At 45.3% G+C, this 20150-nt stretch overlaps 1 protein-coding gene across 2 annotated transcripts in view; it reads right to left on the reverse strand.

Annotated features, from left to right (window-relative positions):
- SLC9A1 (solute carrier family 9 member A1) overlaps window positions 1-20150 on the reverse strand; it is a 115873-nt gene that overhangs the window by 37754 nt on the left and 57969 nt on the right. For both annotated transcript variants that reach the window (XM_073563982.1, XM_073563987.1), the window contains exons 2-4: window positions 16765-17225; window positions 12999-13249; window positions 12665-12882 (exon numbers count right to left, since the gene is read on the reverse strand). In XM_073563982.1, the coding sequence (XP_073420083.1) occupies window positions 12665-12882; window positions 12999-13249; window positions 16765-17225 (930 nt within the window). The remainder of the gene's footprint in view (window positions 1-12664; window positions 12883-12998; window positions 13250-16764; window positions 17226-20150) is intronic.

Genomic DNA, 20150 nt, shown 5'->3' on the forward strand with positions numbered 1-20150 from the left:
CGAGCCGAATCGTTCTCTGGGGTCTCGGTTACCCCCCAGTATCCGAGACCCCGGTGAAATTCCGACTCTGGGGGCGCTATACATTTATTTCTCAGCGCCATTAAAAAGCGGCGCTGAGGCATAAGTACCCCTAAACTGCAGAAGTTAAAAGGCGTATCGGTAGAAGATATTAGACTTTAGTCTAGGAGAGCATTCACATTAAGTTCCCATAGAGTTGTAGACTGTCCAAGAGAGTATTGGCATTTTTAGGTCCTGGAACACGAGAATCGCCTTACCGTGGCTACCAAGTACACATGAATTGGCTAATTTATGCGCTAAGCATTCTCAATTTTTCATATTTGAAGAGCAGGAATGCAATTCAATTTTCATGTTTCATTTTTGCATTCTATAGTGCTGCAGTGTGCTGCCTTGTTTGTTTTGATCAAAACTTAATGGTGTTCCAAAGGAATAAAATGAAAAATTCATGGTGCCTACAGAGAAACATGGTAGCGACAATGGTTTTTTGTTGGGCTGCATAAGAGCTTCTGGTGTCGGGAGTAACATTTCATTGATGTACTGCCTTATGTTGAAAGTGAAGATTCTACCATCACTTCGTGCCCTTACTAGATGTGCACATTTCCAACATGACAATGATACAAAACACATATCTAAGGCTATTATTGCATTTCTGAAGAACAGGGCGAAAGTGATTCAGTGGTCAAGTGTCTCCTCATCTCAACCAAAACACTTATGGGGAATACTGAAGAGACAAGCTGGGCATCACTCTCCAGCCAGCATCCAGGTTCTAAAAGATGTTGTTCCTGAAAAATGGAAAAGATAGGTGTGGCAATATATCGCCAACTTATTCATTCCATATCTAGAAGACTGTGTGGTCCTTGAAAACTATAGATATCATGCAAAATACTAGATGAAGTAATTATTGATGTGGGATGTATTCATTTTTGCATTAACTAATTTGAGTAAAACTGAAGATTTTGTAATGAAAGTTATATTGTTAACATCAATTTCATGTTATGAGTAAAAAAATCTTTTATGAAGCTTAGTCTTATCAAATTTTGGAAATTTCTTGTGTTCAGTAATAAATTTATTAAAATCTCACTTTTCGAAAGGGGGTGGTACTGAAAATAATGTTAACTATTTTTCATTTTAACCGCTTCACAACCTTTGACGTATGTCCCGGTCGGATAGAGGTTCTTAACCGTTGACGTGTGGGTACGTCATGACGATCGTGCGGGCACAAGACCTGACGGTAGCGATGGTTAAGTTGAAGAGGATTTGGGTCCATTTTTACCGTCCCCAGTGTTGCCAATTTATTTTGCTCTCCTCTGATATCATATAGCACATCAGAGGAGAGAGAAATGGGGTCCCCCGATTATCACAGCTGACACCCGGCACTATGTGTCAGGGGCGGTCACGGACCGCCCCCGACACACTGCGATCAAACACGATTGCAGTGTACCGGGGGCTTAGGGAAGCATCGGCAGGGAGGGGGCTCCCTCCGTGCTTCCCTGAGACCCCCAGAGCAGCGCGATGTGCAGCGCTGCTTCGGGGGCCTCCTTCCCTGCAGGTCCCCGGATCCAAAATGGCGGCGGGGACCTTCGGGGGCCTGCAGAGAGCCGGCTTCCTCATGCCTGCAGAGCGCAGGCATGAGGAAGCCTTCTGCACTGCCTGTGTTAGATCGCTGATCTGTCACAGCGATCTGTGATGTGACAGATCAGCAATCTGTCACATGACAGTGATGTCCCCCCTGGGACAATGTAATAAAGTTAAAAAAAAATAAATAAAAAAAAAAAAAAAAAAAAAAAAAAAAAAAAAAAATCGCTAAATGAATTATAAAGAAAAAAATATTCCCTAATAAATTCATTTTTTTGGAAATAATGAAAAAAAAAAAAAAAAAAAAAAAACAATAAAAGTACACATATTTGGTATCGCCGCGTCCATAACGACCCGCCCTATAAAACTGTACCATTAGTTAACTCCCTTAGTGAACCCCTTAAAAAATAATTAAAAAAAAAAGTAAAAAATAATGCTTTATGTCGCCGAACAAAAAGTGCAATACCGCACGATCAAAAAGACGGATATAAATAACCATGGTACCGCTGAAAACGTCATCTTGTCCAGCAAAAAACGAGACGCCATACAGCGTCATCAGCGAAAAAAATATATATAAAAAAAAAAAAAAGTTATAGCTCGCAGAATAAAGCGATGCAAAAATAATTATTTTTTATATAAAATTGCTTTCATTGCATAAAAGCGTCAAACATAAAAAATTTGCTGTAATCATACTGACCTGAAAAATAAAACTGCCTTATCAATTTTACCGCACCCCCCAAAAGAAATTCATGAAATGCTGGTTTTTGTTCATTCTGCGTCCCAAAAATCAGAATAAAAAGCGATCAAAAAATGTCACGTGCCTGAAAATGGTACCAATAAAAACGTCAACTCGTCCCGTCAAAAATAAGACCTCACATGACTCGGTGGGTCAAAATATGGAAAAATTATAGCTCTCAAAATGTGGGGATGCAAAAACGATTTTTACAATAAAAAGCGTCTTTTAGCGTGCGACAGCTGCCAAATATAAAAGCCCGCTATAAATAGTAAATCAAACCCCCTTTATCACCCCCTTAGGGAAAAATAATAAAATTTAAAAAAGTATCTATTTCCATTTGGGTTAGGGCTAGGGTTAGGGGTGTTAGTTAGGGAAAAATAATAAAATTAAAAAAAGTATCTATTTCCATTTTCCCATTAGGGTTAGGGCTAGGGTTAGGGGTGTGTTGGGGTTAGAATTGGGGGGTTTCCACTGTTTGGGCACATCAGGTGCTCTCCAAACGCAACATGGCGTCTGATCTCAATTCCAGCCAATTCTGCGTTGAAAAAGTCAAATGGTGCTCCTTCCCCTTCCAAGCTCTGCCATGTGCCCAAACAGTGTTTTACCCCCACATATGGGGTATCAGCCTACACAGGACAAATTGCAAAACAACTTTTGGGGACCAATTACTCCTGTTACCCTCAGGAAAATAAAAATTTGGGGGCAAAAATCATTTTTGTGGGAAAAAATATGATTTTTTTATTTTCACGCCCGGGCGTTATAAACTTCTGTGAAGCACTTGGGGGTTCAAAGCGCTCACCACACATCTAGATAAGTTCCGTGGGGGGTCTAGTTTCCAAAATGGGGTCACTTGTCGGGAGTTTCAACAGTTTAGGCACATCAGAGGCTCTCCAACCACGACATGACACCCGCAGACCATTCCATCAAAGTCTGCATTCCAAAACGTCACTACTTCCCTTCCGAGCCCCGACGTGTGCCCATACAGTAGTTCTCTCATACATATGGGGTATCAGCGTACTCAAGACAAACTGGACAACAACTTTTGGGGTCCAACTTCTCCTGTTACCATTGGGAAAATAAAAAAATTGGGGACTAAAAGATCATGTTTGTGGAAAAAATATGATTTTATTTATTTTCACGCCCGGGCATTATAAACTTCTGTGAAGCCCTTGGGGGTTCAAAGTGCTCACCACACATCTAGATAAGTTCCTTGGGGGGTCTAGTTTCCAAAATGGTGTCATTTGTGGGGGGTTTCCACTGTTTAGGCACATCAGGGGCTTTCCAAATGCGGCATGGCGTCCAATCCCAATTCCAGCCAAAAAAGTCAAATGGCGCTGCTTCCCTTCCGAGCTCTGCCATGCGCCCAAATAGTCGTTTACACCCACATATGGGGTATCAGCGTACTCAGGACAAATTGCACAATAACTTCTAGGGTCCTGTTACCCTTGGGAAAATAAAATTTGAGGGTGAAAAGATCATTTTTGTGGAAAAAATATGATTTTTTAATTTACGGCAGTACGTTATAAACTTCTGTGAAGCCCTTGTGGGTTCAAAGTTCTCACCACATATCTAGATACTGTAAGTTCCTTGGGGGGGGTCTAGTTTTTGTGGGGGGTTTCCACTGTTTAGGTACATCAGGGGCTCTCCAAACGTGACATGGCGTCCGATCTGAATTCCAGCTAATTTTGCATTGAAAAAGTCAAACGGCGCTCCTTCCCTTCTGAGCTCTGCCATGCACCAAAACAGTCGTTCCCCCCCACATATCAGGTATCAGCGTACTCAGGACAAATTGCACAATAACTTTTGCAGTCCAATTTCTCCTGTTATCCTTGGTAAAATAAAAAAATTGGACCTGAAGTAATTTAGTGAAAAAAAGTTAAATGTTCATTGTTTTTTTTTTTAAACATTCAAAAAATTCCTGTGAAACACCTGAAGGGTTAATAAACTTCTTGAATATGGTTTTGAGCACCTTGAGGGGTCCAGTTTTTAGAATGGTGTCACTTTTGGGTATTTTCTATCATATAGACCCCTCAAAGTGACTTCAAATGTGATGAGGTCTGTAAAAATAAAATGGTGTTGCAAAAATGAGAAATCGCTGGTCAACTTTTAACTCTTATAACTTCCTAACAAAAAAAAAATTTGGTTCCAAAATTGTGATGTAAAGCAAACATATGTGAAATGTTATTTATTAAGTTTTTGTGTGCCATATCTCTGATTTTAGGGCATAAAAATTCAAAGTAGGAAAATTGCGAAATTTTCAAAATTTTCGCCAAATTTCTGCTTTTTTCACAAACAAACGCACGTTATTTGAATGAAATTTTACCACTAACATGAAGTACAATATGTCACAATAAAACAGTATCAGAATCACTGGGATCCATGGAAGCGTTTCAGAGTTATTACCTCAAAAGTACAGTGGTCAGAATTGTAGAAATTGGCCCGGTCATGAACGTGCAAACCACCCTTGGGAGTTAAGTACCAAATTGTCGCTGTCAATAAGGGGTTAAGGCTAAAGTTAAAATACACCACCAGTTTAAGTAGTCGTTTAAAGGCCCAATCACTATACAGCTCTGGCAAAAATTAAGAGACCACTGCAAAATGTTCAGTTTGTCTGATTTTTCTCCTTATAGGTATATTCTTGAGTTAATTGTAATTTGCCCTTTTATTCTATAAACTACTGACAACATGTCTTCGAATTTCCAAGCACCAAATTTTGTATTTATTTTCAGAAAATGAGAAATGGTCAAAAGAACAAAAACAGGGATTTTTGTGATAGACGCACCGTAAAATCCTTTTCTCCGGGACACTCATTGGGGGACACAGGTACTGTGGGTGTATGCTTCTGCCGCCTGGAGGCTGACACTAAGTGAAAAAAAGAGGTTAAATCCTCCTCCGCCGTATACACCCTCGCCCCGGTTGCGGGCGGAATCAGTTTGGTGCCAAAGCAGTAGGAGATCAAACAAAAATCAGACAATATCAACCTTGATGCAGGTAACATGTCTAGAAAAGACACCACCCTAATATTCCAAAAAAGTATATTAAACAAAAACAGAAGCCAACTTGGCTAACAGGGTGGGTGCTGTGTCCCCCAATGAGTGTCTCGGAGAAAAGGATTTTACGATGAGTTTATCACAAAAATCCATGTTTCTCCTTCGCCTCATTGGGGGACACAGGAACTGTGGGACGTCCTAAAGCAGTCCCTGGGTGGGAAGTTGACTCACCGATCCAAGCTACATGCACCTCCTGTCTAAAGGTGCGCCACCGCTGCTTGGAGAATCCTTCTACCCAGGCTCGCATCTGACGAAGTCTGAGTATGGATATTGCAGTGCTTTGCGAACGTGTGCAAGCTGGACCAGGTTGCAGCCTTGCAAACCTGTTCCGCCGATGCCTGGTGCCCAAGTGCTCAAGAGGCGCCCACTGCCCGAGTAGAGTGCGCTCTGATCCCTGCTGGAACTGGTGTGTCTCTGATGCGGAAAGAATCCTGAATAGTCAAACAAATCCATCTGGCTATGGTCGATTTTGAGGCAGCGAGTCCCTTCCTGCGCCCCTCGGGAAGCACAAACAGCGTGTCCGTCTGACGAAAGGATGCCGTCCGCAACACGTACCTCCTGAGAGCTCTCACCAGGTCCAACGTATGAAGAGCCTTTTCCACACTGTGTACCGATGCTGGACAAAAAGAGGGCAAGACAATATCCTCACTAATGTGAAATGAGGAAAGGACCTTCGGCAGAAAAGGATGGGCTGGACTGAGAACCACCTTATCTTTGTGGAAGACCAGAAACGGAGCTCGGCAGGAAAGAGCTGCCAGCTCTGAGACCCGCCTGATTGATGTTATTGCCACAAGAAATGCTACCTTCCAAGAAAGGTAGGCTAAAGAGACCTCCTGTAATGGTTCAAATGGAGCCTCCTGTAGGACACTTAGGTTAAGGTCCCATGCGCCCAGGAGTGCCCTATAAGGAGGTATCAAGTGGGAGACCCCCTGAATGAAGGTCTTCACCTACAGATTGGTAGCAATCCTGCGCTGGAACAGAACGGATAAGGCCAATATCTGTCTCCTGAGAGAGCTGGGGGCCAAACCTGAGTCTAGGCCAGACTGGAGAAAAGGTGTCGGGAATAGAAAATCTCAGTGGAGAACCCATGGTCCGACACCATGTGAAGAAAACCTTCCAGGTGTGGTGATAAATACGTGCGGAGGCCGGCTTCCGGGCGCTAACCATTGTAGCGACCACATTGTGGCCGAACCTGGCCTGGGTTAGAATCCAGGATTCAACGGCCAGGCTGTCAAACACAGGGCCCCTGAGTTCGAGTGGTAGATCGGGCCCTGGGACAGTAGGTCTGGGTGCTCTGGCAGGCGCCAAGGAACGTCGGCGAGTAGCTGTACTAGGTCTGCGTACCATGCCCGACGAGGCCAATCTGGGGCCAGTAGAATCACTGGCACCCCTTCCGCCTTGATCTTCTTGATGACCCTCGGAAGTAGTGGCAATGGGGGAAATAGGTATGGGAGGCGAAACTGGTTCCATGGCAGAACCAGCGCATCCATGGCGATTGCCTGCGGATCCCGGGATCGAGCGACAAACGCTGGTACCTTGGCGTTCACTCTGGAGGCCATTAGGTCCACATCCGGCGTCCCCCATCGTTGGCAAATCTGCTGGAAGATCTCGGGGTGAAGTGACCACTCCCCAGAAGCGAGACCCTGCCGGCTGAGGAAGTCTGCCGCCCAGTTCTCCACGCCCGGGATGTGGACTACCGATATCGCCGAGTGGTTTCTCTCGGCCCAATGAAGCACATGCCATACCTCACGCATGGCTGCCCAGCTGCGGGTGCCCCCCTGATTTATACAAGCCACAGCCATGGTGTTGTCCGACTGAATCCGAACGGACCGGCCTGCTAGAAGGGGATGAAACTGTAGCAGAGCTAATCAGACTGCCCATATTTCCAACAGGTTGAGTGGAAGGCGTGCTTCCTGCGGTGACCACCGTCCCTGGGTCGTGTGGTGACGAAAAACCGCTCCCCAGCCGAGGAGGCTGGCGTCGGTTGTCACCACCAACCAATGGTCTGAGGGAAAGGGCTTGCCCTGGAGAAGTGAGGCACTGGTTGTCCACCACCCGAGTGCCTGGGTGACCCACGTGGGCAACCGGCACCAGCGACCGAGCGAGAATGGGTTTTTGTCCCATACTGATAACATGATAACAGGGCGTGCTGCAGGGGGCGAAGATGGAACTGGGCAAAAGGAATTGCCTCCATCGCTGCCACCATCTTTCCTAGGATCCTCATGCAGAAGCGGATGGTATGAGGGACTGGTTGGCGCAGCTTCTGGACTCCCTGCTGCAGCGCTAAGGCCTTGTCCTGAGGGAGAACCACCAATCCTCTGGAAGTGTCAAAGATCATTCCTAAGAAGGAGATCCTCTGAGCTGGCACAGGGGATGACTTTTTCAGATTGACCAACCATCCTAAGCGGGAAAGAGTATCTAGTGTGATGCGGACACTCTCCTCACATGCCCGAAAGGAAGGGCCTTTGACCAAGAGGTCGTCTAAATAAGGAAAGACAACTATGCCCCGGGAGTGCAGGGTGGCCATGACGACTGCCATGACCTTTGTAAATACCCTGGGAGCGGTGGCCAACCCGAAGGGCAGTGCTGTGAACTGAAAGTGTAGGCCGTTGATGGTGAAGCGCAGGAACCTTTGGTGCGGGGGAAAAATGGAGATGTGTAGGTAGGCGTCTTGAATGTCGATAGAAGCCAAGTATTCTCCCTGCCCCACGGCAGATATGACTGAACGGAGAGACTCCATCCGGAAATGTCTGATCCTGATAAACTTGTTTAGGAGCTTTAGGTCCAGAATGGGCCTGACAGCCCCATCCTTTTTGGGCACTGTGAACAGGTTGGAGTAGAACCCCTGATATTTTTCATTCTCCAGAACGGGAACAATGACTCCGTTGTGCTGAAGTAATTTTATGGCCTTGTGTAAAGCCCTTGCTCGGGCAATTACTTTGGGGGGACGGGAAAGAAAAAAAACATCTTGGGGGGTATTTGATGAATGCTATCTTGTACCCTGAAGACACCAGCTCTGTTACTCATGTGTCGTGTAAGACGGAGAGACAGGCGTGGCGAAACCAAAGCAGGTGGCCGCCTACCTTGCTGAAGTCACCTTGAGATTGCATCGAGTCATTTGGCTGCAGATCTCTGGGACCTAGGTCCTCTTGATCTGGGCTGGTGGGTACGCATTCTCCTCAATGGGTTGGTTCTATATGAGACCTGCCGCTCCCTGTCCTGGCTGGGACGACCTCAAGTGGCGGGATTGGTCGCTGCAGCCCACCCGGGGTTGCGAAAGGCCCGAAACCGTGTCTGAGGTTGGTGGCGAAACGGCTGCTTAACCCTTTGTTGAAGGAGGAAACTGCTCTTTCCACCTGTGGAATCAGAGATGAGCTGATCCAACTTCTCCCCGAACAGACGACCGCTCTGATAAGGCAAGGAAGTCAGCTATTTCATGGAAGTTGTGTCTGCCTGCCATGTCCTCAACCATAAAGCCCTCCTAATGGAGACTGCATTCGCCGCAGCGAGAGCCGCGCAGTTGGCCGCATCCAAAGATGCATTAATTAGGTAGTCCCCGGCCAAGGTGATTTGATTCACGATCTCTGATACCTCTGCTGGTAGGTCCATACCCTGCAAGGCTCTGTTCAATGATTCTGGCCAAGCCATCATGGCCTTTGCTACCCAGGTTACCGCAAAGGAGGGGGAGAGCGCTGAACCTGATGCCTCAAATACTGAGTGAGCTAGGCTCTCTATGAGACGATCAGTGGCATCCTTAATAGAGGACCCACTAGGTATGGATAATAGGGTCCTAGAGGCCAAGCGTGACACAGGTGGATTTACCGTTGGGGACTCTGCCCATTTCTTACGGAGATCAGGGGCGAACGGATACCTCGCCTCGAGCGCCTTTTGCCCTGAGAAGTTAGTCGGGCTACTCTCTGTGTTGTTGTACTGTGTCTTAAAACTCTGGGTGAGAACTAAAACACTATGTGGCCGCTTTGCTCGCTTAAATGACCCGAGGCCAAGGTGGAATCATCTTCGATCCCAAGGGGTCTGGTTGACGGCCTCAATGAGACTATCAATCGTTTCCCGGTATTCTGGAGCACACGAATCAAGCGGCTCATCCGAGTCGTAATCTGAGCTCCCGTTAACGACCCTTGGTGAAGGTGAGCGAGAGGCCGAACTTATGGATGCCGAAGCACCAGATAGACCGGGAGACACTGTGTGGGTTCGTTTCCCCTGCATCTGCCTGGAGTGAGAGCGGCCCCTGCAGGCCGGAGGCTCCTGTGGAAGTGGAGGACCCCTCTAACGCAGGCGAGCCGCTATCCCTGTCCCTATCTGGGGCCCGAAGGGACTCGATTGCTCTCGTAAGCGATGCCATGGACTGCGACAGAGACAGGGCCTATTCCGGAGGGCTCGGTACACTGGTCTCGGTTGCACGGGAGGGCTCCTGGGCACGTTCGGAATCGCAGGCTTCGCAAATCTGCTTGGTTTGCGCCCGTGAGAAGGCGGAGTGTCAGGAGGTGCACGCAACATATAGGAATGTGTGTGCTTTTCTGGACATGATGGCTGCCAAGTGATATGCCAAGGTCCAAAAAATTGCTTAGCCTCTGGAAAACACAGAGGGTGGCCTTCCTCCAAGGGAAGCATTTACCCCAGTCCTGTGTCCCCCGTCCTGGCCTGCCAGACGTCCAGCCCGCCGCCCAGCTGTTCCTTCTTTAAAAAACCACACTCTCCGGCGTGTGGGTGGGCCTCCGGACGAAGAGGCGGCGCCGGGGACGTCATGGGGCGGAACTTCCATCCACGGCCTAGTCCTTGGCAGAAGCCGGGGACTAAATTTTGCCGTTCGCTCGAGACCCCGATGCGCGGGTCCACCGGAAGTGTCTGCGTCACGGGGGGGGGGGGGGGGCGGGACTTCCGCCCGCGGCCTAACTCCGGGGAAAAGGCCGGGGACTAAATTTCCGGCCTGCGCCCGGACTCGGGGCGGGACCGCCGGACACCGGGCCAGGAGCCTGCGCCGCAGGATGCGACGCTATGTGGCGCAGCCAGGGAGCCCGGAAAAGGGGGCGACAGGCGTATACTCTGCAGGCGGCGTGTTGCCTAAGAATGGCGCCAGGAGCCCTCCTCCTTCCATACCTCACCCCTTGACATCCTTCTTCATCCTCAGGTTAGGGGGGGGGGGGGGGGGAGGTGGGCCGAAAAAAATAGGGGATGAGGAGAGGGACCGTCCGCCACCTTCCATCACCGCTGTCTGGCATTGGTGATGCAGTGGGGGCCGCACTGACTGTTCGCAGGCCTCTGTACAACCTAGGGTTTCACTACCTTAGGGTGGTCAGGGCTCAGTCCGGCATCATGTCCCACGTAGCGGGAAAGGAAACGTGGAGGCGACACTCGCACGTGATCGCCCGTTGTTGGTTTGGGGAAATCGGACCCTTTCAATTGGATCCGTTGCCCCTGTTTTATCTTCATGGAAAAAATGATGAAGTCTGGAAAAAAAAAAGACCAGACGTGTGCCTCCAATGGACACTAAGCAAAAAACTGATACCACCCGCAACCGGGGCGAGGGTGTATACGGTGGAGGAGGAGCTAACCTTTTTTTTTTCACTTAGTGTCAGCCTCCGGGCGGCATAAGCATACACCCACAGTACCTGTGTCCCCCAATGAGGCGAAGAAGAAAAATGCAGTGCTTGCAAACCTCAAATAATGCTAAGAAAACAAGTTCATAATCATTTAGAAGCAATACTACTAATGTTTTAACTCAGGAAGAGTTCAGAAATCAATATTTTGTGGAATAACCATGATTTTTACAGCTTTCATGAGTCTTGGCATGCTTTCCACCAGGCTTTCACACTGCTTTTGGGTGACCTTATGCCACTCCTGGTACAAAAATTTAAGCAGTTCTTTGTTTGATGGCTTGTAACTATCCATCTTCCTCTTGATTACATTGCAGAGGTTTTCAATGGGGTTCAGGTCTGGAGATTGGGCTGGCCATGACAGGGATTTAATGTGGTGGTCCTTCATCCACACATTGATTGACCTAGCTGTATGGCATGGCACATTGTCCTGCTGGAAGAACTAGTCCTTAGAGTTAGGGAACATTGCCTGAGCAGAAGGAATCTACTGTTTTTCCAGGATAACCTTGTATGCAGCTTGATTCATACTTCCTTCACAAAGATTACCTGCCCAATTCCAGCCTTGCTGAAGCATCCTCAGATCATCACCCATCCTTTACCACATCTCACAGTGAGTGCAAGACACTGTGGCTTGTACGCCTCTCCAGGTCTCCGTCTAACCATTAGACGACCAGGTGTTGGGCAAAGCTGAAAATTAGACTCAGAGATTACCTTACTCCAGTCCTCTATGGTCCAATTTTTGTCTGTGGCAAACTTCAACCTTTGCTTCTCATTGATGAAAGGTTTTTGTCTAGCTTTACATGACTTGAGCTCTCTCTCTAGGAGCCTGTTACGAACTGTTCTTGCCACGCACTTCACCCCAGCTGCCATTTACCTTTCCTTTTGTAGGTCACTTGATATCATCCTGCGGTTGCTGAGTGACATTCAAATAAGATGATCATCCCGGTCAGTGGAGAGTTGTTTTAGCCCTCTGCCAGTCTGCAGCTTTGTTGTCCCCAATGTCTGCTGCTTAACCTCGTTGTAATGGACTGCCATCTTAGAAATTTTAAGGATGGAGGCAACAAGACACTCACTGTATCTCTCTGCTAGTAAAGCCAGAATTGAGCCCTTCTTTTCCTCACTCAAGACTTATTTTCAACTCCTTTGGCATGGTTAAAAGTTATTTTTTCACTTCTATTACTTTTGGGATATTACAAGCACTTGAATTGCCATCCAGCTTGTCCTATTGCTAGAGGATTGTGAACACCACAACAGGGTTTTTTTTAGACTTTCCTTCGTTAAATAAGAGTTGGTTCAGGTGATCACCTAATCAGAAGCACATTAAGTAGAATGAGGTGTACTCTGGTTGAAATTCAACTGACACTGGAATGAATGGTTGTCAGACATGTAGAGAAGATGATTTTTATAAAACTGTGCAGCGGTCTCTTAAATTTTGCCAGAGCTGTATATACATATAATTTCTACAGAAACGAGAACACAGTTTAATTTAAAATTTATTTTTAGCTCATTTTGTGGTCATAAAAAGGAAAACTGGCACATATCTATCACTTAACATTCCTCCCCTCCAGCAATCTCTATAAAGACAATACAGGAAGTATCGGTATGCTGCCAAGATAGTAGCCTCTTAAACAGCATGCTTTATACAAATACACAAAGCAACAAAAAATAAGTACCTAGTGCACGTGCTATCAGACAGAATATAAGGGTACTGATGACATAGGTCCAATTCCAAGAGTGGGGTCCAGCCACAGTGGAGACACCCAGGAAAATAAAAATTAAGGTCTCACTGACACTGCTCCACATCTTCAGGAAATATTTGATTGTGGTATGAGACTTATGGGAAATATTAGCCTCAACATAAGGTCGCATTACTACACCGGAGGCTATAAGACTGCAATAACAAAAAAAAACAAAAACAGAGCATACAAAAGGTTAAGTTCACATTCAAAATTAATAAAATATATCATGTGTATTAGTGAGACAGAGCAGATAAAAGATAAAACTTACGCCATAATTCCAGAAAGATGGAAGAGTTCTGCTGACATGTAAGCCATATAACTATATAGAAAAACAAATAGCGGCTCAATAACTCTGATGTGGGATGTAAACCGGGAAGTGAATGCTGCAATAATGCCATATACAAGTCCAATAAAAACTCCTCCAAGTGAAACAATGAAGAAACTCAGGAACCCCAGGGAGATATCACGGAATTTCACCTGATCCAAGCCAGAAAACTCTTCAAACAGATGGTACAAAACCTAAAAGGAGACAAATCCATCAGTTAGAGGTCAACAAGCAAACAAACTAGACACTTACATGTTAGCACTACTAGGTATCCAATCATTCCTAAAGCTAATGTCCAGTTAAAAAATAGGGCTTAAACTACCGCATTTTTCTACTTTTTAAGAAAGTGAACCTAAAATGCTCTAAAATAACAAACAGTAGGCGCCAACCCTCCAGGAGACCAGTGCCGGCTAACCGTGCTTTGGCTGCAGCAATAATGGCAACAGTATGCATCAGCCCTGTAGCCAACCAATGAGCTCAGCAGCTGTGCCAAAATAGATGCCATTAGCTGCTGACATCAGTGGTTACTACGGCAGTGATGCGCACGGTCAACATGACGTCACCACAGCCGCCAAAACAAAGAATCGAGCAGTGGAGAGAAGCAGGGGAGGCCAAGTCCCTGATTGGCTTGTTATTTTAGAGTGTTCGGAGTCCACTTTCTTGAAAATAGAAACCGCTTGTAAGCAAATTTCACAATAAAAACTGCATATATTATAAATAAGATATCTTAAACTTGATAAGACTAAAGTAGATACTTTTAAAATTCATTTAAAAAAATCATCAAAATTTAAAAAGATGGTTTGAAATGCATTATGTTGCCCATATGGTTTTATTTTCTGCATTATGTGAATAAAATTGAATACTTTGGATCTGTTACGTGTGAGCAAACTACTTTGCGCCTGAATATAAAGGACTCCAGGCATTGGTGTGCTCTTTCCTTATGTAGTTGAAGTCTATACCAGGTTCAGTAGTCTAGCGACTATTTGGGGAGCAGTACTGGCATGAAGTTGCAGGGCAGCATGTACTTCCTAGCTGGTGTTGCTGTAAGGGAGACAAAACTGCAAGAGAAATCAAGAAGCGCACGCAAAGCCTGTTACTGTCATCTCTGCCCCTGCACATCTTCCACTGATTCTAGGAGAGGAGGTGGGCAGGACGTTTCCTTCATGTTCTTGCTCCCTTACACTAATCAGGGATAATGCATCTCACAATTTGGGGGGGAGTGAAGGGGAGGATATATACATTTCATTTTTTTATACTAAAGGAGAGAATAAATCAGCAGTTACTCATTTAACCCCTCCACTGCACCTTGCTCAACTATTCGGGATCATGAAAATTGCTTATTAGCTCTGGTGAATACATGATAAAATAAGAATTTGTGGCATTGATAAAATGCACGAACCATGCACACCTTGCGCTATTTTTAGGATGTTTTGTAAGTGTCGTGTCAGATATGTAGACACATACATTAATTTTTAGGCTAAGTGCACACGTACCGGAACTCTCGCGGAAATTACCGCGAGAATTCCGGAATTCCAGTCCGCGGGAAAATCGATTTTAAATTCCCGCGATTTTCCCGCGGAAAAACTAGCATTTTGCAAGCGTATTTAGCTTGCAAAATGCTAGCGTTTTCCAAGCGATCTGTAGCATCGCTTGGAGAACTGATTGACAGGTTGGTCACACTCGTCAAACAGTGTTTGACAGTGTGACCAACTTTTTACTACTGAGGCCGCCTATGCAGCATCAGTAGTAAAAGATAAAATGTAAAAAAAAAAAAAAAAAAAAATGGTGTTATTCTTACCTTCCGACGTCCCGCGCATCCGTTCCCAGTAATCCTTTGCGAAAATGCCCGCGATGACGTCCGTTCTCGTGGGATCGCGATGTCTCGCGGTAATTCCGCAAATTAATGAGCATGCCGAGTTCACACGTGGCGTTTTTTCCGCGTTTCCACCGCGCGATTTTGCCGCGAAAATGCGAAAAATAAGCATCCCATGCATTTTTATGGGATTCCGCAATGCTGTGCTAATGCTGCGGTTTTTACCGCGGAGGAATCGCTTCGCGGTAAAAAAACGCAGCATGCTCATTAATTTGCGGAATCGCGGCGATTGCGCACCCATAGGAATGCATTGTTCCGCTTACTTCCCGCATGTGGCTGTGCACACCATGCGGAAAGTAAGCAGAACAATTGCGGATGGTACCCACGGTCCGGAGGAGAGGAGACTGTGCTCCAGGCTTTGGGTACCATATCCCTGTAAAAAATAGAATTTAAAATAAAAAAAATATTGTTATTCTCACCCTCCGACGTCCCGCGCAGTCTTCCCGCTTCACTTCACGCTATCGTTCCCAGTAGTCCTTTGCGAAAATGCCCGCGATGGCGTCCGTTCTCGCGGGATCGCGAAGTCTCGCGGTCATTCGCGCGACGTCATCACGATCCCGCGAGAACGGACGCCATCGCGGGCATTTTCGCAAAGGATTACTGGGAACGGATGTGCGGGACGTCGGAGGGTAAGAATAACACCATTTTTTAATTTTTTTTTGCATTTTATCTTTTACTATTGATGTCGCATAGGCGGCCTCAATAGTAAAAAGTTGGTCACACTCGTCAAACACTATGTGACGAGTGTGACCAACCTGTCAGTCAGTTCTCCAAGCGATGCTACTGATCGCTTGGAAAAAGCTAGCATTTTGGAAGCTAAATACGCCTGCAAAATGCTAGTTTTTCCGTGGGAAAATCGCGGGAATTTAAAATGCGATTTTCCCGCGGACTGGAATTCCGGAATTCTCGCGGTAATTTCCGCGAGAGTTCCGGTACGTGTGCACTTAGACTTAAGCATTTTATTTAGAAAACATTACACAATCGCTGCACAAGTGCATTTTAGTGATGATAAATTTGAGGACCCTGGATGGAATTTTTACAATGTACGTGTTTAAATTTCTGAAACTATATGGAATTTTGACATTCCAATATGATTTTTAATTTACTTACAAAATTTATTTACAAAATAAAACCTATTAAGGTTTGTTAAGAGTGAATATTTTCCTGGCATTTTTTATTGTAAAAAAAACCAAAAAAACAAAAAAAACAAACCTGCAGCTAGAAGTTAAGCTTCTCTATGGGACGAATGAAAAAAAAAAAAAAAAAAAAAAAAAAAAAAATTAAACACAAATGTCTTAATGAAAACAAAAACAACAGCCGTGAGCATAATTGCATTTTTTTTTTTTAAACTACTCTCAAGCCCCACACCCTTTAGGGTGCTTCCTAATGTGCTGGTTTAATGACGTTTTTGAAGCCAATATTAATAAAGTCAGAAAAACAAAATTAATACAGTAAAATCATAAATGCATCAGAATTCTACAGTAAAGCGTACCCTTATTACTATGCCCAATTTAAAACCTATGCATTCTTAGTTCAACGGAGCATGCATGTTCAGCTGCACACAACAGATTAAAAAAAAAAAAATCTTGGCTTGGTGCCAATATGTTACTAGCTTGTCCCATGCAAAATATTCGCACATTGCCTGCGCCCCCGACGACCAATTTCAGAAAAAGCAAGCTGGTCAAATGTAAATGTATTTCATGAGATGATGAACATAGGCAGGTATTTATATATGTAGCTTGGTAATACAATAAATTGGTTTGATAAGTAGAGGCCAAAAAATGTCTTCCGGTTGAGGTGCCACCTGCAGGTCATTATTTATATGTGCCAACTTACCACAGTGACTGCATCATTGAGTAAAGATTCTCCAAACACCAAGATGTGGAGCAACTCATTGATGTGGATTTCTTCAAATACAGCCAAGACAGCTACAGGGTCAACAGCCGAAATGATGCTACCAAACAGCAAGTTGTCCAAGAGTCCTACACCTGCTAAATCTGCTCCACCAATCTGGCATACACCATACAACAAAGAGCCTATGAAAAAAGCATTCCAGAGTGTTCCCAACACTGCAAATATAAGAATTGTTCCCAAATTTTCAGTAAAGGGACGGAGCGGCAGGAAATATCCAGCATCTAGAATGATTGGTGGCAAAAGGTAAAAGAAGAAGACCTTGGATTCCAAAACTAGAGGTTGTTCACCAACAGCCTTCATAAGGCCACCTACTAGAAGACCAACAACGATCAGCAAACAGCTCTCGGGGACAACATTGGATAGAGTTGGGATCACATGGAATCCTGCAAGGAAGCAGAAAGGTAGACAGTTATTCAGAGAAAATTCTATTTGTTGTCAATATTGAATTCAGATAAATTTTGTACAATCGCACTACAAAATTTTATTTCTGGTTAAGGACAGCATGAGCGTTGAAAAATTACAACTTTCACAGACAATGTCATTAACCCCTTCCCGACCTGTGACAGCGTATGCGTCATGAAAGTCGGTGCCAATCCGACCTGACACATATGCTGTGTCATTGGGGGGGATCGCGTTCCTGTGGGTCGGGTGACCGGGGTCAATGAAAGGTCACCTGACCCGCAGGCACAGGACCCTTTGTGCTTCATCCCGGGGGGTGGCTTAGCCCCCCGTGGCTACAATCGCTCTAATTGGCTGTTAAAAGTGAAACAGCCAATCAGAGCGATTGTAATATTTTACCAGTGAAATTTGGTGAATCAGGCTGTGTGCACACGCTGTGGATTTAGGTGCGGAGGTGAAACCGCAGGTCAAAAGACCTGCGGTTTTACCTGCGGATTGCTCTGCGGTTTTTCATCTCCTCGATGGAGATGGCAAACCGCAGTGGAATCCGGAGAAAGAATTGACATGTCAATTCTTTCTGCGGATTGAAAACCGCAGATAATCCGCGCGGAAAATTCCGCACCGTCTGCATTGCGGTTTTTCCCATAGGGAATCATGGTACTGTACACCGCAGCAAAAACTGCTGCGGGTCCGCAGCAGCCAGAACCGCAGCACAATCCGCAGCGTGTGCACACAGCCTTACAATCCAGCCATGGCCGATGCTGCAATAGCATTGGCCATGGCTGGAGACCGAGCTCCAACCCCCCCGCACCGGCCGATGGCCCCCGCGACCGAATGACGGCGGCTATCTGCAGCCGCCGTCATCTGCTCCCCCTCCCCTTCAGATTGCCCCCCTCACCCCCCGATACCTCCTATGTCCCTCTGGCCATCCTGGTGTCCCGCCGTCCTGGATCATGGGCGCCGCAATCTTGGAAAATGGCAGGCGCATGCGCAGTGCGCCCATCGCGCTGCAGATCAATTCATTCATTTTGATCACTGTGATAAACTCTCACAGTGATTAAAATAAAGTAAATAAACCCCCCCTTTTTCACCCCCATAGGCAGGCACAAATAATAAAAAAGAAAATATTTTTATTTTTCCATTAGGCTTGGAATTAGGGTTAGGCTTGGAATTAGGGTTATGATTAGGGTTGGGGGTGTGTTGGAGTTAGGGTTGGAGTTAGGTCCCCGTCACACATAGCGACGCACCAGCGATCCCGACAACATAACATAGTTACATAGTTATTAAGGTTGAAGGGAGACTTTAAGTCCATCTAGTTCAACCCATATCCTATCCTAACTTGCCCTAACATGTTGATCCAGAGGAAGGCAAAAAAAACCCATGTGGCAACCAGGGCTGTGGAGTCGTGGAGTCGGAGTCAGAGTCGGTGCTCATTTTGGTGGAGTTGGAGTCGGTATAAAATGGACCGACTCCTAAAATATATAATAAATTGGGTACAGTAATTCAATGCAGGATGTGCTGAATATTTTTTCATAGGAATTTGGGAAAGTTATGAAATGTCCTATAAATGGCTGTTCTATTCCTGATCTAAGGCTACATTCACACACAGCGTTTTTCCTGTGTTTTTTGAGGATACGTTTTTCAGCTGCAAAAGCTGATCATCTTTTTAAAAAACCGCATCACCTGAAAGGTTTTTGAGCTCATAGATAATGTTTTCAATAGCAAAAGCAGATTAGAAATCTGCTCTATCTATCCATTTATCCATATCTGTCTATCCATATCGTATCTGTACCAAAAAGAATGAAAACCGGGTAGTACACCAATATATATTCTGTTCTATCTAAATATCTTGATTATGGGATCATAAAAATGATTAAATGTCTGAGGTTCACATTGTACTACAATAAATTTTTCACTTAAATATAAGCAATATGTGTGGGAGTCGGAGTCGTGGAGTCGGTGTAAGAGAAATTGAGGAGTCGGAGTTGCAGGTTTGGCTTACCGACTCCACAGCCCTGGTGGCAACAGTAAGCTTCACATTGGGGAAAAAAATTCCTTCCCGACTCCACATACGGCAATCAGACTAGCTCCCTGGATCAACGCAATATTAAGGAGACTAGTGTATATACCTTGTAATATTATACTTTTCAAGAAAGGCATCCAGTCCCTTCTTAAATTTTAGTAGTGAATCACTCATTACAACATCATATGGCAGAGAGTTCCATAGTCTCACTGCTCTTACAGTAAAGAATCCGCGTCTGAGTATGCTTAAACCTTCTTTCCTCCAGACGTAGAGGATGCCCCCTTGTCCCCGTCACAGGTCTAAGAGTAAAAAGATCATTAGAAAGGTCTTTGTATTGTCCCCACATATATTTATACATTGTAATAAGATCACCCCTAAGCCTTCGATTCTCCAAACTAAATAACCCCAAGTGTAATAACCTGTCTTGGTATTGCAGACCCCCTAGTTCCCTAATAACCTTGGTCGCTCTTCTCTGCACCCGCTCCAGTTCAGCTATGTCTTTCTTATACACCGGAGACCAGAACTGTACACAGTATTCTAAGTGTGGTCGCACTAGTGACTTATATAGAGGTAAAATTATGTTCTCCTCATGAGCATCTATGCCTCTTTTAATGCATCCCATTATTTTATTTGCCTTTGCAGCAGCTGCTTGACTCTGGCCACTAAATGTGAGTTTGTCGTCCACCCATACACCCAGGTCTTTTTCAGTGACTGTTTTGCCCAGTGTTTTACAATTAAGCACATAATTATACAACTTGTTCGTTCTACCCAAGTGCATGACCTTACATTTATCCCCATTAAAGCTCATTTGCCATTTATCAGCCCAAGCTTCTAGTTTACATAAATCCTCCTGTAATATAAAATTGTCCTCCTCTGTATTAATTAC

This window comes from Dendrobates tinctorius, unplaced genomic scaffold, assembly GCF_039654945.1.
Source record: "Dendrobates tinctorius isolate UK_male_01 unplaced genomic scaffold, ASM3965494v1 ptg000015l, whole genome shotgun sequence".
NCBI lineage: Eukaryota > Metazoa > Chordata > Amphibia > Anura > Dendrobatidae > Dendrobates > Dendrobates tinctorius.